The sequence below is a fragment of the Raphanus sativus genome, chromosome 1, assembly GCF_000801105.2.
Source record: "Raphanus sativus cultivar WK10039 chromosome 1, ASM80110v3, whole genome shotgun sequence".
In the NCBI taxonomy this organism is placed as follows: Eukaryota; Viridiplantae; Streptophyta; class Magnoliopsida; order Brassicales; family Brassicaceae; genus Raphanus; species Raphanus sativus.
In genome coordinates, this window is record NC_079511.1 from 4,882,408 (window position 1) to 4,895,910 (window position 13,503).

The window sequence follows — 13,503 nt, forward strand, 5'->3', positions numbered from 1 at the left end:
AAAATATTATGTTTTGCATCAAAGTCACCATAACATAGGATTGTGCACGGTTCGGATATCCATATTTTAAAATATATGTAGATTTATTTTATATGTTACAAATATTTAATTTTCGTTTTTTTTTGGGGTTTTGCAAATACGAATATGCAATATTAATAAAATAAATAAATATTTGCCGATATTCACAAATATTTACGAAGGTAGACGTAGCATCGTCGAAGGTGGTGAAAAAGGCCCGTGTTGGCTGATACTACCTCTGTTTCATTATAAGTGTCGTTTTAGACTTGTGCATACGGATTAAGAAATCATTTAATTTTGCATATTTTCAATATAAAAATATCATTACCGATACAATTCAACCAATAGAAAAATAGAATGGAGAATAAAATTAATAAATTTTGCATTGAAATTCTAAAACGACACTTATTTTGCAACGAAAAAAATTCTCTAAAACGACACTTAATATAAAACGGAGGGAGTATATATCAACAATTAATTCGTGATTGGTTTCTCAGTTTTAATACTGCCTATGCATCTTTGTTTATTTTCGCTTATTTGGATTTTTCGTTTTTTGACATTCTCATTGGGCAATTTAAGTTTAAAGATTTGAGTTTAAGGATTTATATTCTTCTTTTGGTTTTTTGTTCTACTTTATTCATTAAAAATCATATTAGTTAAGCTATGCGGAAACGAAATCCGGTTATAATTTACGTAGATATATGGTATGATGAGCACCAAGAATACTCAGACCCCTGAATACGATTGGATCACCAATATCTATATATTATTTTGGTAGTTTCGTTACACCAACATTTACATAGATGTATTAGATTTGGTAATGTATGTCCACTGTGAGTCAGAAATGTTATTAGAGCATCATTATTGGTAGGACTTAATTTTAGTCCTTAAGATATTTTATTATTACTTTGTCTTTAAGAGATTTTGCTAAGGACAATCCTAAAAATATAGATTATTGGTAGGACTTTTTTGTTTCTTAGTAAACTCACCAAGTGGTTTCTTGGTGTTCTTCTTGAGGTTCACTTCTTCAGCTTCATCCAACACTAGAGTCATGTACTCGTCAAAACCCTGTAACAAGAAGAGAAATTGAAACAAGGAATCAATGAGAATGTCGTGATCTCAAATTTCTCAGAACTAACATATATATGTGGGAAAAAAGGTACAGCAATACAAAATTGAAATAAGGAACATCCAAGGTCAAGTATGTTTAAGATTAAAACCAATGAGGATGACAGCATCATTTATCTCAAGTTTCTATGAACTAGCACAAAGTCAAGTAAGTTTTAAACAAATTGAAACTAAACTAAGCGAAGAATCTCATCAAACAACTCGATTTTCAAATAAACTAAGCGATGAATCTCATCAGTTCATGCTTGTGAAGCTCCACAACTAACATATTCAACATGCTAAGTGAAAACTTACAGTAATCCTTCCTTCGATCCTCAGATCTTTCTGCTCAAATAGCCAAATCTGGGTTGACGGTAGGAGGCCTCAGGGTTTCAAGCTCGCCATCGGGTTGAAGTTTTGTACAACAGGTGGCGTAACCCTCACGTACCTACAAAAACATTACATTTCAATGTTGATGAAACTATAAAAAGGTTGTTAATCATTAGAGGGTTGTTGTGGTACCTGTGACGGTCATAATCAGGATCATAACGATCTTTCTCTCTATCTGTAATAATGGCTACTCGTGAAGTCCGTCCACCACTACTCCTCTCCACATCAACAAGACTTACACTCTCGTTTCTAGTTGGCAGTCAACTATTGTTGTTATGTTTTGTCTGAACAAGAGTAGGAGCTCTCATACTCCTCTTCTCTTCTCGGCCATTATTTACAATCATTCCGAAAACAAAGAACCTCAGCCAAACTAGAAGCAACATAGCTGATCGATCCATGAAGGGAGGGAAGAGTAAAAGATGATGAGAAAGGAAAGCTAACCCGCTTAACAGCAAGTCTCTGCAACTTTGGAACTTCCTCAGACAACCGAGCCTTAGTCCTACGTATCTCAGCGTTCATCGCCACAGCAGAAGCCCTGTTCTTCTCCTTGGTAACAAGTTCAGCTTTCTGCAAAACCACATTAAAAATAGTCCTGCAGAAGCCCTTGTTCGTCTCCTCAACGCTCCTCAAGAGATTCTTCTCCACACCAGACCCACCACCTCCCCCACCGCTTCCTCTATTGGGTCTAGCCTTGATGGCGAGCTTGAAACCCTGAGGCCTCCTACCGTTAACCTCAGTAATCAGAACCACGCAAATTCTAATCAAGGTCAAGAGAGAGAAGATCAAGGAGCTTACACTTTGAAGAAACCTAAAAATCAAGTTCTGGATCCGCCGAGAAACCACCGGAAAAACAGAGAGAAACTCAGTCAGTCAAGGAGCAGAGAGAAACTCAGTCAAAAATCAAAGAGAGAAGATTGAATTTGGTGGTCGCCATCGCTGCCTGAGACGATTGAATTCTCTTTCTCTCAACGCAATGCTTAGGGGAAAGAAAGACGCCACGTGGCTCGTAAGGACGCACATATTTTGTTTCTTAATTAAGGAACGTCCCAAGTGTTTTCCTCTTTTTTCATTTAAATTTTAATCCTTTAATACTAAGATATTTGGCTTAGATACGCCGATAATTTTGCTCTTAATATTTAGGCGTGTTGACTACGTAAATAGAGACAGCATATGTTATAATAGAAGCTTATATATTAAAATAGAAGTTATAATTTCTTTCATGTGTGATATTTTATTTTGGATGATCTTTTAAAAAATCATTACTTTTAATTATCCTATCATTTAATTTTATAATAAATATAATCACAAATATATCTTATTAATATCTTAACAAAATCAACAATAATGTTATTTTAAGAAGAATACAAATTTGTTTACTGTTAACTAGGTGTTTTCCTGCACCATGTGCAGTAAAAAAATTTTAAAATATTTTTTAACAGATAAATATAAATTATATTTATTTTTTTATTAATATTATGAATTTTTTTTTTTCTTGTCAATATTTTAATATAAATTTGATTTAACTAAACATTAAAATTAAGATAAAAACAATTTTGTTTATTTTGATTATATTAAGAATGTGCATGTATATATTTAAAATTATAATCTTAGGTAGATTTTCTATCTATTTATTTTAATTAAATATATTAAATAAATATGTAAAATTGCATAAGTGTCAAAAATTAAAATTAAACAATATTTATAAAATATGTAGATATATATAATAAACTAATGATTTTACTATTGAATTTGTTTTTATGATTTAATTTTTGTAATTTCTAAAAATATGTATATATTTTTAAAAATATTTTTAATTAAATGATATTTCGAAATTTAAAAAAGCCATAATTGAATATATTTATTTTAATGATTATTTATGAGTTATTACCATATTTTTAAACAGTCCAAAAATAAAAATCGACAATAAATGTAATATATGAGTTATTACCACATTTTTAAAAGTTTACCAAAATATAAATTAATATTAAATATAATTGTCCATGTCATATTACTCTATAAGACATGTCATCAATTTTAGTAGCCATGTCATATTATTTTTGTGAGAATGATGGTAGAGAAGACATGTGGTAAAATTACTTCTCAAATATAGTCTAGGGGATATGAACTACAATCAAAGTATGTATCAAAACCAATAAATTAAATATACCAACTAATTTATAAAAAGATCAAATTATCAATCTAATAACTATTAACAACGTATATAATTATTATGTAGACTATTTTGTAAGTCACTTCATTAACCAAAAAAATCATATATTATATATATACTATCATGTATATTGTTTTTAGTATTTTCTATATCATGCAACCATAACATATGATTAATGTTATTATTTTTATGATGTCAAAAGTATCACAACATATGATTGTTCTTTAATATATATTAACAATTTTATTAAATTAATATCATTCTAAAATATATAATAGAATTCAATTATAATCATATAACTAAATTTAAATATATTTAATATCATTCTCTAAAATGATGTTCAAATGTTAAATCTAACTTAAAATTTAATTTGACTTATAAAATAAATTGCAATATATATCTATTATTATAAAGAAAAGGGGACTCTCTCCTCCCTGTTCCACGTCGATAAATAATGCAAGGAGCACAAGCCACGTGTCCTAAACCTTAAACGCACCGTCTCATTAAGTTTATATTCGTGTGGGCTATTGTTTGTTGGGCCATATTGTATTTTTTGATGGACTCGCGAGTATTATGTCTTTGTTAAACGCAGCTTATTTGATTAGGGTTGAAGTGAGGTTGTTTTTGCAAAACCAGAGATGAGAGCGTCTTCTCTTCCGCCGCTGATCTTTCATCTTCTTCGTCGAGTAGCCTGTGACCAAACCCTCGACTTTACGATTTCAATTAATAGAGCACCCACGATGAAGATTCAATGCCATCATAATGTTCTCGAAGGCGGTGGAGTTCGACTATAAAGAGGTATGCGATTCTCCTTTCAGAAACATCATCTCATTCTCCTTTCAGTAAACAAGAGACGCTTGATATGGCTAACGTTTTGGTCCTTCTCTCCGATCTGCAGCCTGGCCGCTCCTCTTCCACCGTTGAAGTTCGCTTGCTTCGCTTCTGGGAGGCCAGCAACGTCCGCCGTGGTGGTGAGCTCATGGGCATCGACATGCTCCTACTCGATTCTCAGGTAAAGTAACTCTCATACTGTTTTAAAAATTTTAGTTGTTCATACTTCTTCATCATTAGTTCATCGCGTATGTGTTCATACGTATTTAATAATTTGGTAAATAATACCATGCTTAATCTTTCTCGATTTTCACTCTCAGCTTTTGATGATTGTTTCTTAAATTTTTTTTGTGTTCGTACGTATTCATCGTTTGAATTAATTCATCCTCTTCATACGTATTTTATAATACGTATTTTAGAATTTTTTAAATAATACCATGCTTATCTTTTCCGATGTTCTTAATTAATTTTGTCTTTTTTTTTCAGTCGACCATGATGCCGGCAACTGTGAACGTGAACCATCTTGCGACGCACCAGACTAACCTGGAAGCGGGGTCGGTCTACTCTTTAACCGGTTTTGATGTCACCCGCTGTAACCAGAATTACCGTCGTCTGACTCTTCTCTACTAATCAGGTTCAGCGACTCTTCCACTTCCTTCAAGAAGGTCACTGAACCGGCTGTTCAAATCCCTCTTCAATCATTCCGATTCCGTAACCACCGTGAGATGCTTGGTCTTGCGAACTCTAACAATCAGCTACCGGGTAATGTTCTCTTATCATCTCCTCTTATAGCGAAAATGGATATCTGATATTCTTTATGACAGACCTTATTGGTGAGATAACTGCTGTCAAGAGTACTGTTACCGACCTTCCACATGACAAGAATCGTGTTATGGCGACAATCAAGATGGAGAAGTAAGTTTCTTCAGCTTCGTTACCTTCACAATTATTTTGAGTTAATATGTATGTTCTCTTACTATTCTGTTTTTGCGTGATGCAGTGGCACTTATGTGATCATGAGCCTCTTTGACGATCACGCTGTTAAAATTCATGATCGGCTCGAGAAGATGAGAAGTGATCCAAAGGTTGTCGTTGCAACCAGTGTGAATCCGAAGATGGTGGGAGGTAAGCAACCAGTTTAAAACATACATGACTAGCTTTGTACTGATGTCGAGCTTATATATACCATCTCATAATGCAGGCCGTCTGTTTTTGAATGCCACATCTGGCACACACATATACTTCGACAAGGAAACAAATGCAGGGGAAAGCCTTTTCCTCAGGTACCATTTTTGAGATTCATTACTTTAACGCATGAACTGATTATGGTAGTTCCAAACTGTACATTGGTCTAATGACATTGTCACCTTGATATGCAGGTTGGTTACACGAGACACTGGGCTCGCGCCAGTAGCTCCACTTCTAAAGAGCTATGCTAAAGTGGAGAAGATGAGCGTATCTGAGCTCAATGATTTTGTCGTTACCGCTCCGTCACAGGTTGGTTATCAGCATTATGCTCTTCCATATTGAATGTGTATTAACACGGGCTTAATCATACTTACCAATCATGCAGTACATTGAATTATCTGTATCGGAAAAGTGAGTGGAATCAATTTGGACAAGGGATGGTGCTATGTTTCCTGTTCAAAATGTTCCAGGAAACTTCAGCGGTCTGTCTCAACTTTAACGTGTTGGTGTTGTCCTCCGGTACGTGTTACTTCTGAGAAGTTTAGTCACCTACATTGAACGTACTGGCGTAACTTAAGTCACCATTGTGATTTGATACCTTTATTCTGTGCACTAGATACCGTGTGGAGTTGTCAATTGTAGACAAAACTGGTGAAGGTTTGTTTGTTGGATTTGATGGAGTAATGGCGAAGCTCCATAACATGAGGGCCTATGAAGCTGCCAATATCTTGGTTCGTCGTTTTAGAATATGCTCTAATCATCAACTGTCTATTTATTCATAACATCTTATCATTTACATGCAGGCTGGGGATGGTGCCAATCCAGAGGAAGCTGATGCCCCTCCGTTTGTTAGAGACAAGGAGGGAAAGACTTACACGTTCCAAGTCAGGGTGGGTCCATACAGTTTCACAGCGAATCATCAGAGCTTCACCATCTCGCGCATCCTCAGTGAGGATGACAGTGTGCCAAACCCTGAGTTCGTTGATAATGTAAGAATTACATATTCCTACTAAAGTTCCCGCAATGTATATAACTAACGTGAATCTTTCGTTTGTTAGGGAAGGACGATAACAATGGAGATGGAGATGGAGATGGAGATGGAGATGGAGATGGAGATGGAGATGGAGATGGAGATGGAGATGGATATGGAGATGGCGATGGCAATGGAGATGGCAATGGCAATGCCGGCTTGGTGCTTGGTAAGAGGGAAGTTGGTGGTGGTAGCAAGCCTGGAGGAACATCTCCAATGGTGAAGAAGGCACGCAAGGCATGAGTGAATGGAGACGCAGTTTCCCTGTTGTAATAATAATTAAGTATGCATTTGGTATTTCTCTATTTGGTATTGTGCTTTTAGCTTCATTAACAATCAAGTTTTTTTTTTTGATGAAGCATTAGTTTGGTATTTCTATATTTTGTTAATCTTAATTTGTTTAAATATGTTGCTTGACTGTGGATGCTCGGTAGAGACTGAAAGTCCTCACATACTGATTTTTAGACTTTAACTACTGTGATGAAATGTTTAAAACGTTTTGACCTTATTAGTTTCGTATATGTCCTCCGTAGTCACCTTCAACCTCGATTCAGCTTTGAATCTAAAAGGATGGTTTGTTGTAGATTACTATAGAGGTTTCTTTATGAACAAGTATGCATTTGGCATTTCTCTATTTGGGCTCTTGGTTTCATTAACGATTTTTTTTTTTTGATGAAGCATGAATTTGGTATTTCTATATTTTGTTAATCCTAATTTGTTTAAAGACGGTAAAGTGCTGACATACCTGGTGTCAGTGATCAAACTTTTGTATCACATTACAACCTGGATAAATGAACCGTCACGTGGAACCAAAACGTCACCAGGTATGTCACCATCTTTGACACCAGGTATTTTCTCTTTTCGTTATTATTAGTGTAGACGATATAACGTGTTTTTTTTTGTGGAACCGTTATACCTCAATAGAATGTGGTTTTTGTTAATCCTAATTATATGTTCAGAACCTTTTAGTGTAAAAATAAACATAGTTTGAATAATATGACTTTAATAAAAGTTAATATCGTCTACAGTCATAACACACATGTTGACAGGTCACCTACCTTTTTGCTTAGTACATTAAGGGATATGCTTATCGATCTAAATACAATCTAATCATCTAAAACCACATTCTATGATGTTTACAACCCGCCCGAAGGGCGGGCATCCCCTAGTATATATATATAATAGAGAAAATAGCATATTTTTGTCTCTGAAACAAATGTTTTTGAAAATATAGATGTACTGATATATATATATAATCAACTAAATGACACTATTTCCGTTTTTTCTTACTTTGAAATTTAGATTTGTTCACATAAATTAAGGGAAAAAAATTATATTTTTATCTAACCAAAAACATCATTAACTATTCACCTAATATAATCCAATCATGAAAAACGTTAACTGGAGAATTTAAAATGTTATTTAAAAAAAGAATAAATTTGTATTGAAAATTGAAAATATCATCTAATTTGAAGTGAAAAGAATTCTCTAAAATGCCATATATTAAAAACAAAGTAAATATGTTCTAATAAAGTGAATATATTATACAAACAAAAACACTATAAAATTTTCTGCTTTGTGTAGAATTATCAAATTACAAGTTACTTATCAATTTGATTGTTTCACCAAGCAAAACCAAAATACACAATCAATATAGCTTATAATTTCTTCAATTTAATTTGAAAAAACACATGCGCGCGTGACTCAAAATCTAATGAGTAAATTATTATATACATAAAGTGCTAAACTAGCATTTCAAAAGACCTATCATCTCTCTGTCTAACAACAATTTACAGTGAACCTATAAATAAAAACTCCAGGAAGAAAGCTAAAGAAATCTATAACGGAGACTAGTTCTTCAACCAAAGCTAAAGAAGCGGTTGAATATTTTGAGCAGGTTTCCAACAACAACACGCAAAAGACTACATATTCAAACCCAACTGGTCAGATCTTCATTTGAAAAGAGCCACTGAGATTTTAGAAACTTTATTTTGGCAAGTGATCCTGAAAAGCCTGTGCTTTTTCACCAATGGAACTTCGATGTCATCTTCCAAATTGATCATTGTATCAAAGCCGTCCCCCAAAAACAAAGTTTTTCTTGGTGTGCTATATTCAAAATGATATTTCTTCGCAATCAATGTCTGCAAAAGAAAACAAATAATCAAATTAAAATCACTTTCTTTTGCATAAAGTTTTCAGTAATCTCTAGGAAATTATGATACCTTACCGCTTCTCTTATAGTCTTTGACACATTAAACAATTGCTTCAAATCTCCATGCTCCACCCCACATATAATTCTTATCTGCATATAATCCAATTTCCAGTAACTTCATTCTCACTCGATACATTTGAAAAAACATCTCTGGCTTATCCAACTACAAACCTTAAATTATTTATTTCCCAGTAGAAACATTTCACAGAAAAAATGAAAACTTTCCATTTCCAATATTGACATTGTTTCTAGAGAGAATAACGAAGTCAATATTCAGCTGTATATGATTAGTTAATCATCGGCACAAGAACACTAACAACCAACTAATCCACCGAACCTCTATACTAGAAAATCGATTAAAACGAGTTTATGAGATTGGTTTAATAGGATACAAACCAGGATATCTTGAGGAAGAGTTTCTAGCTCTTGAGACTTGTACACTATTTTTTTGCAGATATTTCTAGAATCCCGAATCTTGTCACTGGATATCCAAACCCTTTTCTTCCTATATCCTTTCTTGTACTTATCGCAGTCTAACATTAACCCTAATCCACCATCATCACCACCTACGTTTCGGTTCGTGTTTGATGATGATTTCACGACACCTAATATCTTCTTCCTCAATGCCATGACGCTAATATTATGAAAATCTCACGATTCATGTATGACAAAAACAACAAAAAAAAAGATCTTAAGTTTATTTAAACTAATGGACCCAAGAACAATGGAAAAACAGAGAGAAAACAGTGGATGTTGGGAGGAAACAAAACATATGAAGTGAATATAGGAACAATAAATAGAATGAGAAATAAAAATATTTAGAAGAAAGCAAAATTGAAAACTTCAGTTGATTTGTAATTATGTACTTCCTCAAATATCTCAAAGTTTGTTGCATAATACAAAAAAAAAATCTAAGAAAAATGTGTGATTTTCACTTCGATTGTTTTAAAACAAAAAAGAAAGAAAGACTCAGTCAAAAAAAAAACAAAAAGAAAGAAAAGTGAGCTAGTTATATAATACGTGAGATATTTGTTTATTTTATAATCATTGTAGTGGAATTAAAATCAACACAAAGCTTATTTATCTCTTTAACTTGGAACAAAAAAATAAATTATGTACCTTCTTTTTCATAGTAAAAATAAAATATGATTTGATGATTAAAAAATAGAACACAAGACAAAAAATTAACTTTTAATGATGTTATGTGGCAAGCAATAATTCACAGAAAAACTAGCATGGGATGGTGTATGCTGTAACGTGGTGACATGTTTCTTTGTTTACTACGTTCATACGGTGGCTTCCTCGGATTCTATGAACGTACAAAACATTCTGACATTGTTTTGTGTTCTTCTCCCCAAACACGTGGTTGTCTATTAAATTCTTATCACTGACTTTTGATTTATTTTGTTAAATCTTGCTATAATTGTATTTTCCCAACTCATGTAAAATTTAATTTATATTCAAAAGAGGCTTTCTAAAAAGATAAGAGGAGTATTGAAGTTTGGTGAACAAAGTACGTAATACGTCATATATTTATAGAGAGAACTATTGGGCCATTTAACTCCTTATATACACATTCAAACTTTTTGGAGAACTATATTACAATTTGCACTTAATTTCTTTTTTTTTTACTGTGGTGATGTAAATTACATATTGGAGTAACTATAACCGATATTCATAGGATATATATCAAACGATCCAAACATATATAGCCTCTTTCAAGAATTTTGAGTTCGAGGTTGAGAAACTTTCTTCTCTTAGCTTTGGGGGTAGAAGAGAAACTAGGTCCCAAATATTTAAACTTCAGAATATTTCTGAACTTTTTCTTCTTTTACCAAAATATTATTTATTTAAGCTTGAGAAATATGTTTATTTCATTTTATCTGAAAGTATATGATCTGATAGAACTTATAAAAAAAAGGAAAGATACCATTTAGAGACAAATCTTTTCCGTTTTGACAACAGTAAGTACATTGGTCACAAAGCATAAGATTCGATCGAGAGCATAGACTAAAGAATATTTGTGTGACAACCAAAAGCTCCCGCCAAAAAAGCACTTCGCAGTTGCCGAGATAGACCATCCATTACAAGGACAAAAAAGTATAATGATGAGTGTATACCTCAAAGAAAGAATAATGATTGAGAATTTCTTTGCCTTCGCTATCTTAAAAGAACCCAATGTAGAGTATGCTTAAGGTGTTTCGGAAAAACAAGGAGAGTAAGCTTAAGATGTAATGCAGCGTCTTGTTCAGTATATGAAGAGTTAATAGAATATCCACGATTTTACTAGATGAAAAGTCTGAGATCCCAATCTCTAAGTCATTACATTCTCTATACATACCATAAACCAACACTTCATCGATTTGCATGTACATATACCCTTAATTTTGTCAGCTTTCTTCACTATTTCTTTCATTATAATTTCCAAACTATTCACTTTTTGTTATGTTTGAGGTCAAAATCAACGGCAAAACCTCTTTTAAGACAATGTAGTAGTGGAGATGACAATAAAAGAAAACTAACGAAGATATATCTAAATAATGGTGTTATAAAAGAAGGCTGAAAAAAATAAAATTACAATGCATATGTTTCTCTATAAGACTATAAGTAACAAATCAACATACATAACATTGTCACATCCACCACTAAAGATGGAGATAATATATAGAAAAGTCAGGATATCATAAAAGTTTTACATGCAATAATGAATTAATGATCCTGTTTCCAAAAATATTCTACAAATCTCTTTCCCTGGTTTCATCATAGTCTAACGATTCCCTCCCATAAGCAAAAAAAAAACAAGAAGAAGGAATAGGCAAAGATGAATGTGAGGATAAAAATCAAATTCTCTAGAAATTTCATTTCAACATGAGCATAATATGTGGCATAGCGGGAATGAGAAGAAGGATAAAGACAACGATGAAGAGAATGATGGCGTAACAAGTCCATTTCCTCGAGCTCTTTTGGTACTCTCTCGCGTCTTGGAGCTGATCAGTCCCTCTTCTCACAAACGAGCTCGCCTTTGCAACATGGCTCTCTATGTTGTTCAGTTGTTGCCCCTGCGCTTCCACCAGAGCCGCCATGTCCAAGAAAACTTGGTGCAACTCCAGTAGATTCTTCTCGATCTCCTTCACTGCATCATGTCTTTCTTGGATCTCAGATATCGTGTCCATGATCTGCCCTCTTCCTTGCTCTTGAATCGCTTTTTGCATGAAATTTTCACTCTCGCCGCTCGCAATCAAGTTATCAATCGTTCGCTCGTCCGCTTTTTCCCCTGTTATCGTGAAATACCTGCACCAAATCCAACAAAGTCACAAACAGAGGAATATCTTGCGACACAAGAAAACCTAAAAAAAGGAAAGACCTGCGCTCTACGGTTTCCTTATACTCATCGTTCATACGCGCGCGTAGACTCTGGAAACTATCCATCAAGTCCTTGAGCTTCTTCCCGAGACCGCTGACCACAGAAGACCGAGTCCTATCCGTAGACGAACCGGGCCCACAACCCGGGACGTTACGGCTATTAGCGTTGGCTTTCTCTAGGGCTTCGAGCTTCTGCTTAATGATTTTGACCCTCTTAAGAACCTGACCTACGTCAGCATCCATCTTAGCGCGTAGCTCCTTCACCTTATTGGCGTTGTGCACCGTCTTGCATTCTTCGTTCGAGCCTTGAAGCTTCTTATAAAGAGTCTCGACACCTTTCATGTCATCTTTGACATTCTCCACGTCCTCGAAGAATTTGTCGAGGTTCATCGTTTCTTGACCTGCCTCGACATCGCTCATTTGAGCCTGGTTCCGCTTGAATGAATTTGAGAATAAGTCATTCATCTTTTCGCTCTAATTTTTATGATCTTTAATTTCCTCTGGTTTTTGTATAATTTATGTACAAATTCCTGTTTTTTTCAGTGGTTTTGTTCAAAAGCAATAGACATAGACATCTTTTGTCTGAATACGAAGAAGAAGATGCAATGGTCTTTTATTTTTAAATTTTTTTGTTTTGTTTTATGAGTGAAAAACAAAAGAAAAGCTTAAAGTTTTGTTGGGAGGTTTATTTTGTTAACGTTAGAATGAGAGAGAGACACAATCAGTTTTGGTAATTATCTAAACTTAGCTAATGGCATAACTTTGTTGTCCCCAAACCAAATTAGCTCACTTTTGTTAAAAAGACGCTAATATCCCTATAATGGGCCGAGCCTAAAGCCCAATTAAAAGTCTCATCTCTTCTTCTTGAAAGACCTCTTTGGTTTGAATAAAACCCTAAAACCCTAATTTCGTTTAACTCCAATCGCTTCGTCTCCGACCCGACGAAGCATCTCGCGATGAACGTAGACGATGACGGTACGTCGGGGGCATTGGCGCCGCCGACGAGAGCTAGACATATCGGGAAGAGAGCTCTAAAGAACAAAAGCGTCACCGTCTCTTTTGATGAGAAAGATCTCAGGTAAGTATGTTTCAATCTGATTCAGAGTCGTATACTCAAATCTTTGGCATCTATCTAATAGCTGTTTGTTCGCGAAAATTAGGGATTTTGTGACTGGGTTTCACAAGAGGAAGAAG

General features: G+C 34.2%; 4 protein-coding genes across 5 annotated transcripts; 1 reads left to right on the forward strand and 3 right to left on the reverse strand.

Annotated features, from left to right (window-relative positions):
- Positions 1-879: 879 nt before the first annotated feature.
- Positions 880-2,535, reverse strand: LOC108852239 (uncharacterized). Its single transcript, XM_056987392.1, has 5 exons — positions 2,456-2,535; positions 1,876-2,272; positions 1,648-1,766; positions 1,441-1,573; positions 880-1,086 (listed from the first exon to the last, which is right to left on the reverse strand). Exons 1-4 carry the CDS (start codon positions 2,533-2,535, stop codon positions 1,510-1,512), a joined length of 660 nt encoding a protein of 219 aa, XP_056843372.1. The 3' UTR covers positions 880-1,086; positions 1,441-1,509.
- Positions 2,536-4,089: 1,554 nt separating this feature from the next.
- LOC108808418 (uncharacterized) lies at positions 4,090-7,242 on the forward strand. Of its 2 annotated transcripts, none has more exons than XM_057003135.1 (12): positions 4,090-4,483; positions 4,584-4,697; positions 5,003-5,070; positions 5,151-5,278; positions 5,341-5,431; positions 5,517-5,641; positions 5,718-5,799; positions 5,896-6,013; positions 6,090-6,223; positions 6,321-6,435; positions 6,508-6,693; positions 6,763-7,242. In XM_057003135.1, exons 1-9 carry the CDS (start codon positions 4,448-4,450, stop codon positions 6,117-6,119), a joined length of 792 nt encoding a protein of 263 aa, XP_056859115.1. In that variant the 5' UTR covers positions 4,090-4,447; the 3' UTR covers positions 6,120-6,223; positions 6,321-6,435; positions 6,508-6,693; positions 6,763-7,242. The 2 variants fall into 2 exon arrangements, with proteins under 2 accessions (XP_056859115.1, XP_056859130.1); XM_057003150.1 differs by having other exon boundaries at positions 6,768-7,242.
- Positions 7,243-8,438: 1,196 nt separating this feature from the next.
- LOC108808409 (F-box protein At1g61340-like) lies at positions 8,439-9,805 on the reverse strand. Its single transcript, XM_018580566.2, has 3 exons — positions 9,343-9,805; positions 8,962-9,036; positions 8,439-8,875 (listed from the first exon to the last, which is right to left on the reverse strand). Exons 1-3 carry the CDS (start codon positions 9,574-9,576, stop codon positions 8,687-8,689), a joined length of 498 nt encoding a protein of 165 aa, XP_018436068.2. The 5' UTR covers positions 9,577-9,805; the 3' UTR covers positions 8,439-8,686.
- A 1,775-nt stretch (positions 9,806-11,580) lies between these two features.
- On the reverse strand, positions 11,581-12,861 carry LOC130498783 (syntaxin-125-like). The gene is made up of 2 exons (XM_056992391.1): positions 12,311-12,861; positions 11,581-12,237 (listed from the first exon to the last, which is right to left on the reverse strand). The coding sequence occupies exons 1-2, from the start codon at positions 12,772-12,774 to the stop codon at positions 11,805-11,807; spliced, it is 897 nt and encodes a 298-aa protein (XP_056848371.1). The 5' UTR covers positions 12,775-12,861; the 3' UTR covers positions 11,581-11,804.
- Between the last annotated feature and the right edge of the window lie 642 nt (positions 12,862-13,503).